This window comes from Antrostomus carolinensis, unplaced genomic scaffold (assembly GCF_000700745.2).
Source record: "Antrostomus carolinensis isolate BGI_N321 unplaced genomic scaffold, ASM70074v2 scaffold17552, whole genome shotgun sequence".
In the NCBI taxonomy this organism is placed as follows: Eukaryota; Metazoa; Chordata; class Aves; order Caprimulgiformes; family Caprimulgidae; genus Antrostomus; species Antrostomus carolinensis.
This window is the reverse complement of record NW_010301767.1, coordinates 1880-10186: the sequence shown is the minus strand read 5'-3', so window position 1 is coordinate 10186 and position 8307 is coordinate 1880. Positions and strand designations below refer to the sequence as shown.

The 8307-nt window shown below is 38.9% G+C and overlaps 1 protein-coding gene across 2 annotated transcripts in view; it reads right to left on the bottom strand.

Annotated features, from left to right (window-relative positions):
• The window catches only part of RNF185 (ring finger protein 185), a 7781-nt gene extending 3138 nt beyond the window's left edge, over window positions 1–4643 (bottom strand). The window contains exons 1-4 of one of the 2 annotated variants that reach the window (XM_010163593.1): window positions 4405–4643; window positions 2771–2789; window positions 2010–2122; window positions 1413–1467 (exon numbers count right to left, since the gene is read on the bottom strand). In XM_010163593.1, the coding sequence (XP_010161895.1) occupies window positions 1413–1467; window positions 2010–2122; window positions 2771–2789; window positions 4405–4586 (369 nt within the window). In that variant the 5' untranslated portion in view covers window positions 4587–4643. The remainder of the gene's footprint in view (window positions 1–1412; window positions 1468–2009; window positions 2123–2770; window positions 2790–4404) is intronic. The other variant, XM_010163595.1, reaches the window with a different exon arrangement.
• Window positions 4644–8307: the final 3664 nt, after the last annotated feature.

Here is an 8307-nt window from a genome sequence, read left to right as displayed (position 1 = left end):
AGGAATGCAAGACATAAGGAAAGGAGGAAAAAAAGGAAGAGTTACAATGCAACAACATTGATGCCTACGGGATCCAGACTAAAAATACCACATCAGGTCAAAAGATGTCTTCTGAATCAAGATGAATCCTGCTGTATAAAAGCAGTGTGCTATTTGAGAACCAACTGTGTATTAATCTAAGTAGTTGTGCCATGTTTAAAAAACTGTGGAGAGCTGACAGTCGCCATGTTCTGTAATCCAGCAAACTGTCCTCTCATCTCAGAATTAAAAAAAAGAGATACCAGTTCTGAGAAACCCTCTGGTCTATCACTTCCAAACAGTGAGAGGGCAAAGATGATTTCACTCACACTTTTCACTCACTTTTTAATAAAAGCCAAACATTTCTGGGTTGATCCTTAGTCCTAACAGAGGAGTTAGTCTGTTGACTACAACTCTTCTCCAGTGTACTGCCTTTAACTACCAGGGACAGCAAAGCACTCTGCATGGCAGGGCCTGCACCGGTAGGAAACAGGAGGGCAGCATCACTACTGCTATGTCCTCATACCAGATTCCTCTGACTTACGCAGCACAGCTAAAAGGTTCAAACAAGGCAGAGCAGGTATAAAGGTATTGCAGGTATAAAGGTTCAAACAAGGTATAATAAGGTGGCAACTCCCTAGCAAGAGACACAACTGAGCTCCCACTGCCTTCAATACAGAAATGTTTCTTAATCACACCCAGCAGAGTTGTTGCATGAGGATACAAACGCTCTCCAAGGACCCTAGGCTGAGTTACACAGAAATATGCAATTGTTTCATCAGGTCACGCTCACTGCCACCACGCTAAAGAACACCGTGGTCTTACTGGCTACTCCCGCGTCTGTTCAACCTATGCCAGCTGCTGTTTACATTCGCTCTGCGTAATCTCAACAAAGCCACAGATCCCTCTTCAATTCAACATGTATCCAACAGATATCTACATTCTTTTGCCAGGCTACAGTAACATCCCATAGAAATGCTCGAAGCAGGTGTCAGTGCCAAAAAAGTAAGTTCACACATGGATTATGTTTCCATGACAGGTATAGTTTGACAAAAATATATTGCTACAAAGAATTTTCAAAGCAAAGTGTTCCTTGTATTTATATATGGAGAACGATCAAGTATGAAGAGCATTTCCAGTGATGCCACACAGGACTGTTTCCATGAAGCACGATTCAAGTTAGCCCATCCCTTGGGATGCTAAAGAACACTATAGGATTCGAGTTTTTCACCACAGCTGTCGATTTTTCATGAACAACCTACTGGGGATGAGCAAGAAATGTAAACTATAGGATCCTCACCCAGGATCTCATGCACACATTATGTCCTCCAGAATGAATGAATACCATCATCAATAAAATCAACATATCTGCTCAAGCTTGCTTTTTCACTTACCCCTCTGTTCTCTGGTTCAGGCCTCTGTCCTTGGGGTCGTGGTGGAGTTTTCTCTCTGCAGGAAGTTGTGAAATTAGCTCAAGTGCAAGGATACAGGACAATAGTATCTGCAACAGCCTGGCTAATAAGACAGAACAGACACAGAGCACGGTCTGACAGGGCCACGCTGCAGCAGAGCTGGAGGTAGTGTGTGAGCGAGCAGACCAGCCAGCTTATGAACCATCAGCATCACATCGCTGAATTAAGATACTGCACTTCTGAATAACAAGGTCCCATTGCAAAGGCTAGAAACTGAGGATGTGAACATCTTATATAAGCTTCTCCAGTCAGATAACACTCATTGCAACCTGACACTTGTAACCGACAATTAACACCCAACTCAAATTAAAATAAATTGCCAGTTGAACAAGAAATAAGGTCTGCAAACCCAGGCCCTGAAAAAGCCAGAAATATTTGGCACAAATGTGAGTTCTATCTGTCTTTTGACAAAGTATTTCAAACTGTGAATCTAGCACTTTGAAAGTTTCATCTTAAGACCTTAAACTAAAATTTCATCTTTAGTTTTCACACAGAAATAGCTGTATTTAGGTTTCCTACCTGGGGTCCTGTTGCCCAGTGCTACCTCTTCCATACAGAGGAATAACTTTATCTCGACTGATTCCTGCTTTGCATACAGGACATACTTGTCTGTTTGGCCTGGTCTCTAGCCACTAAAAGAAAGGAAATTATAAGAAAACTAGTAAAAGACCATAAAAACAACAACACCACACATACAAACTTCATTTGCAGCAAGGTAGAGAGACTTTAGCAATTTCTCAGAAAGCCAAGGAGCAAAACATTTCAGTAAGTGCCAAGTACTCTCCAAAGTGGAGTTGGCATTTTGGCTTTTGTTCTGCTGTGATCCACTTGCTGACTTATACACATTCAGAACTGCACTGGAGTAAAATATGAAGAAATAAACGGTACCAAGAGCCCTGCATAGGCCAAAGGCTAGCGTAGGTACCCTCCTTTCATCCAGCTTTTTCTGTAATGGTACCACAATGTGAAACACTACATATGCAGAGAAGTACACTCAGCACTTAAGCCTGCAAGCCGCCTACAGTTATTCTCCTACAAAAACTGGGAATACTCAGTGCTCAAGAAGCTCAAAAGTGGGAGGCAAGTGGAACAGAATCTAAGTTTTCTTTTTGCTGAAAGAGCAGATTGCAAGGTGTTGCACATGCAGTTGCATTAGCAGTTTGCAATTGCCCTGGAGAGAAAGAAGCACATTTAAAAAGAGGGGGATACTCCAGAGAACCAACGGCTTTATTGAGTAACAGAAGCTGATGAAAGACAAAGTAAAAGGAAACCTGTCTTACCTGGTGTAAACAAGGCCAGCTGTGAGCATTCCCAGGACAATTTGTTCACAAAGCAGTAAAAGAGGGGAAAATAGAATTAGTTACTGACAAGTTGATGGGACAAACGTATAAAGTGTACCACAGATAGCACAGCTTGGAGACAACAGAATCCTGGAATCCAGCTAGGCCAGTTCCATAACCTCCCATTAAAATAATTTTTGAAAGCGCAGCCCAACACCAATCTCCACCGGTCTTTTCAGGTTGTGCAAGCTGATAACGTGATTCTCTGCATATCACCTTTGATTCCTGGGTCCTCATCCATGCCAGAGGCTCTTACAGAGGCTTAATTAATCTTAGTGTCTACTGCACAGACTTTTTCTTCCGATACCATGAAAAGATATCCCTGAGCTAAGATGTAAATGAGGAAGATGTCAGTAATGAGACTTCAGGATCTTAAAAGAAGTCACACAAGGGACAATTAGGTAAAACATCTGTCACATTCACAGAATCATGGAATAATTCAAGCTGGACAGTACATCATCTGGCCTCTAGTCCAACATGATGCTCAGAGCAGGGTCAGCTATTGAGATCAGACCCAGTTGCCCAGGGCAGAGGAATTTCCATTATACAGAACTACTCCTAAAATTAAATATGGCAACTTAAAAAAGGTCCAAAGACAAACAAGCTACAAGATAAAACTGCTAAGCAACCATCTGCTTTCAAAGTGGTCTTGACAACTCTATTCAGACAAGATACATACTATTTTTAAGGTTCCATTCTTCCAAATATTTTTGTGCAATAATTTAATCTAATTTTATTTTAACATGCCATCAGCAAGTGATTTTCCATCTCCTCCTAGAATAAAAACCTGGATTTTCAGATGTTACAAACATTTACACAGAAAATAAATGCTCTTTTAGGCCTGTTTTTAATAAAGAGCATAATTTAGCCTACTGTGTAAAATAAACAAAAAAACCCCCTAAACCATTTGGCCATGTCAATCCTTAACAACTTCTTAACATTCAAGAAAGAGCATATTCCAGACCAAGTTACCCAAATAAGAAATGCTGCATGCTTATCATATTTGTGTGATACATTCCCAGGTCAGATCAAATAACTGAAACGTTAGTATTACAACTGCAGTACCATGGGAAAAGAGAAACAGCCCACATGTAAAAGCTATTTTTTTATGGTTTCCAAGGTAAAAAGAGCAAGCTTGTAGGAAGTATGAAAACTACAATTTGGCCTCCAGAATCTAATTTCAGATGCAGATTCAGGTATGCACAGGTTAGAAAGGAATTTACATCTGAACAAGGTACTTATGCTGGACTAGACTGTACAAATAAAATAACGCACGTAAGCAAACAGTATCAGTGATCACTGAACTGTCTATGTGGGGCTACTTGTTTGTTTGCTTTTACAAAATAATCCAGAAGTACGGGAAGTTTAGGATGCAAGAAACCCACTCCCTGGAACATGAGCAAAGAAAAACAGTTGAGAAGCAAAACCAAATTGTTCCTAACCCAAAACCACGGTCCTTACTAATTTTATACAGGACATTTTATTTGAATTATAGAATTATACAATTCATAGCCTTTATATGATCAGAGAGATATACAGTGTTCTGGTTTATCTGTGGGGGTTCAAGTACTTACCAGAAAAGATGTCCACACAAGCTGATAACTGCATCCTTGGCAGTGTCTAAACAGATGTTACATTCAAAAGTGTTGTCCTGATTAGTATTGTCCCCAGCACCGTTACTGCTACTGCTGCCACTGGTCCCTCCAGTACTGGAGTTCTTTGTTGATGTAGAGGTTGTGGGTCCTTTGCTTGCCATCCTCAAGAGCTACCCAGACACACGGTCAAGAAAATTTTCCTGTTGGAATCCTAGCAGTGAGAAAGGGGAAAAAAACCAAAAACAACTTATTGGCATGATAATATTGCATTCCTGTCCTGTTCCAAACTGGTGGTGATTTATCTAAGAACCATTTGAATCCTACTGTTGATGGTTTTAGTTTAACGTAGCCAAGAGGGATCTTTTTTTAGAAACTAAGCTACTTTAAAGTCCTGTAGTATGACCTGGCTGATACGTGACCTGTATTTTATAGTTACTGATAAGCAACTAAGATCCACAGCCAAAACAAAACCATTGTATTTTCTCATAAGTGCCATTTGCTATCAGAAGAATGAGCTCACCTAGTCATACATGCTCTTCCAAAAATTCAGTGCAAGTTGCAACTGTGAGTGCAGTCTGAAATAGGATTTAATCAAGAAGCAATCCAAATTTGCACAGCCTGAGTTAATGCACAGGTTTAAATTCAATGTTCATTAGTTTGGAATACCAATGGCAATAACGGTAACCAAAGGTGGCTTAGTACTGGGTTTGTCTCATCAGCAGTATATTGCTGCTATCACAGTAGTGTGTTGATATGACTATCAAACATTTCTAGTGTTTTCATAGTATCAAACATTTCTAATAAAGTAGAATTGCAGAAGTACTAAAAAAAAAAAAATCTTACTTTAATGTGCTTTAATTTTACCTACATGCTTTCACCTCTCATTATCATATTTATCAAAGAAACCATTTATTTTATTTCAGTAGCAACAACACTTCTAAGTCTAATTCCTTGCTATGCAAATTCCACAGTACCTAAAACTTTGAGATTCAGCACAAGGCATTTACATTTCCAGAAATAAATACTTTTACCAGTACAAGATTTTTAATCCAAGAACTAAGAGTGTTTCAGCAGTTACAGAAATTAATTCACCCAAACAAAAATGTTTAAAATATTCCATTGGGCTTTTCATGAATCTCTGACATTATGTTGCTCCTGCAGGGATATGAATACTTAGATAAAGTTGTGAGAAAGAAACAGGTGATTATCTGAATTTTGCAAGTGTACACACAGTTAAGCATTTTAAAAGGGCAGCCTGTTTTCAGCAGCTAATTTCTTTGCAAACTTACCCCACGAGCATTAAAGGCTTTCCTTAGTGTTCCCTCTTTGTAGCAGTGCTGAAGCACAGGTGCAGGGCAGCAAAATAAAACCTCAGTATCTCCAGCTGTTATTGTGAACAGCTTTTTCATACAGTACAATCCCACTGCACGGCCAAGAAAGCATCATACTCAAGCCTCATGAAGGTAACTGTAGTGAAGACACTCGACTACAGCAAGTGAAATATATTTTTGCAGGGCTTTTTCACTCAGTTACATCATTTTGCACAGTGTCCCAGAAGGGCAGCTTTGTATTCACAGATGCTGTACTTGAACATACATTGCTTTCAGTGCTGCTGACTCTTAGGATGACTTCATTTACACTCAGCAGCAATGCAGTTCATTGTATAAAATTAAAATTCATGTTAGTTCAAGGCAGATGGAAATGCTGCCAGCACACAAACTATACGCTAAAGATGCTTGGGTTTTTCACAAATCCTTGCTACCAGAATCTTCAGCCTATCTTGCTCAGTAGGTTTAAGGCTTGAAAACTTACTTAGATGTATACATATTTGCTGAGAATATCAACATCAAGAAAACCTCCTTAAAACTAAGAAGTTCAACACAGTGTAAAAAACACATTTTATGGAATGGGAACAAGAAATGTCTGGCTCTCATATCTTGGCATATAACACAAGGAAAACATGTAGAAGAGGGAAATAAATAAACTCCTGTGTTTCTAAAACCAACGTGGAGAAAAGGGTCCTTTTTTCCAAATTACTTTCCATATATTTAACACCAGAAATCTGGAGACTCATCAAAAAGATAAAATCTGTATTTTCACAAACACCTGCTTAAAAAACTCTTAGCTTTTAGTAACTATGAAAAATAAATATATCATTAAGTTATGAAGATAGGCGATGGAGAAATCCAGAGGAATATCAGTAATGTAATGGAATAAAGATGGCCAAGACAGAAGAAAGATCAAAATGATGTAGTGCAACAGCCACTGATCTATGCTCCTAGAAGGTCATTCCTTAGTCTGTACTGGGACCCTCTCCTAATTATTTCTCCATAGGCTGATCAGGTCTGATGACCTATTAGGATATAAACAATTTAAAATATCAAAAATTTAATGAAAACACAACAATAAAAATAATCTAATTCTGAAAAGACTTCTCAAACATTTGCTCTTGTCTGTGGAACACTTTAACATAACTAGGTCTGTAACAAGTGCTGCTGGGGTCTGTTCATCTGCACATCACGCTGCACATGTACAAAGAAGCAAGCATGAAACAGCACCCAGTGACTGAACTTACACTGGATAATCATTTATATGGTGAGAAATGATAACGTTGTCTTTGCAACTAGGAGGGCTCAGCTCCCACAACATAAGGATGACATGGAAGGAACTAAGTAAGACATCTCTGGCTAGAGAGAAGGATGTGCTGCTTGAGTAACTGCCTAGCATCTTATTATAAAAAAAAAAAAAAAAAAGGAGGAAAACAATAAAAAGGGGGTGGGAGATTTAAACTACATGGGACTCCATAGGCTTATCAGATAGGCTGTAAACCTTAAAAGTACCTCACCAATAGGGAAACAAGGGAGGAATTTTGCGGTCAGGAATAGGGTATAAAAATTTGTGTCACTTGTGAGCATGTGAGCGTAGGCTGTGAATCCTGAAGCAGAAGTTCAACTGCAAATTCAACTTGTTCCAAGGGTAGAACAAGCTCAAAATTGTTGAAGCGTCACTTGAACTACTTTAACTCTGAGACAAACCCCTTTTTTTTTTCTTTTTTCTTTTTTTCTTTTCTTAGGGGGGGATCAAACCACAAGCAAACCACAGACTTAAAAACAAACAAATAAAAACCCCAAAAACCAAACAACCAACACAACAGGTCAAACCAACCCCACAGTCAGTTTGATTTATTGTTCAAAAGGAAGACTGAGTACACTGGGATATAACATGACTTCTGGGGTTAAGTAAACAGAATTTAGAGATGCCAGTCCAAGTTTGCTAAACCCTTGTCCTTTAGATCAGGTCTTCAAATCAACATATGATGAGTAGCAAACAAAACAAGTGAAATTATATAAAAAATCAACTGTCATCTAACTGTAAGCATTCAGAGATTTTATCTTTTTCCTTTTTTGCTTCTTTGCTCTCTAGATATTTACAGGACAAGAGCATCTTTGTTACTTAAAAGCCACCTATATTAGCTGTTTATTTCCTTTAAATCATGACCCCTATGATATCCCAACAGGTTGTTCTGAAAATGACTGAATCACTGACAGTTACTACGTCCAAGAATGGCAACAGATGAATGGCTGAGAAACAAAGAACCCATTTTCAAGTAATCTTCCTAAATAAAAGTCTGGTGACGCATGAAGAAGACCTGGAAGTGAAGATACATGTTTAGGGATCCAGCACAAATCCCACCAAGTTGCATAAAGAATAAGCATGGCTGAAAGAGCTGGTGAAACTGGACCTCCAAGAAGCAGATGGAACACTGAGACCTGAAACTTTCATAACAACTGAGAGCACAGGAGGTCCGTGAAAGAAGTAAGTGCAGGAAACTGGTAAGGACTATGTACTGTGTCTAAATCTCACTAACAGGCAATAAGAAAT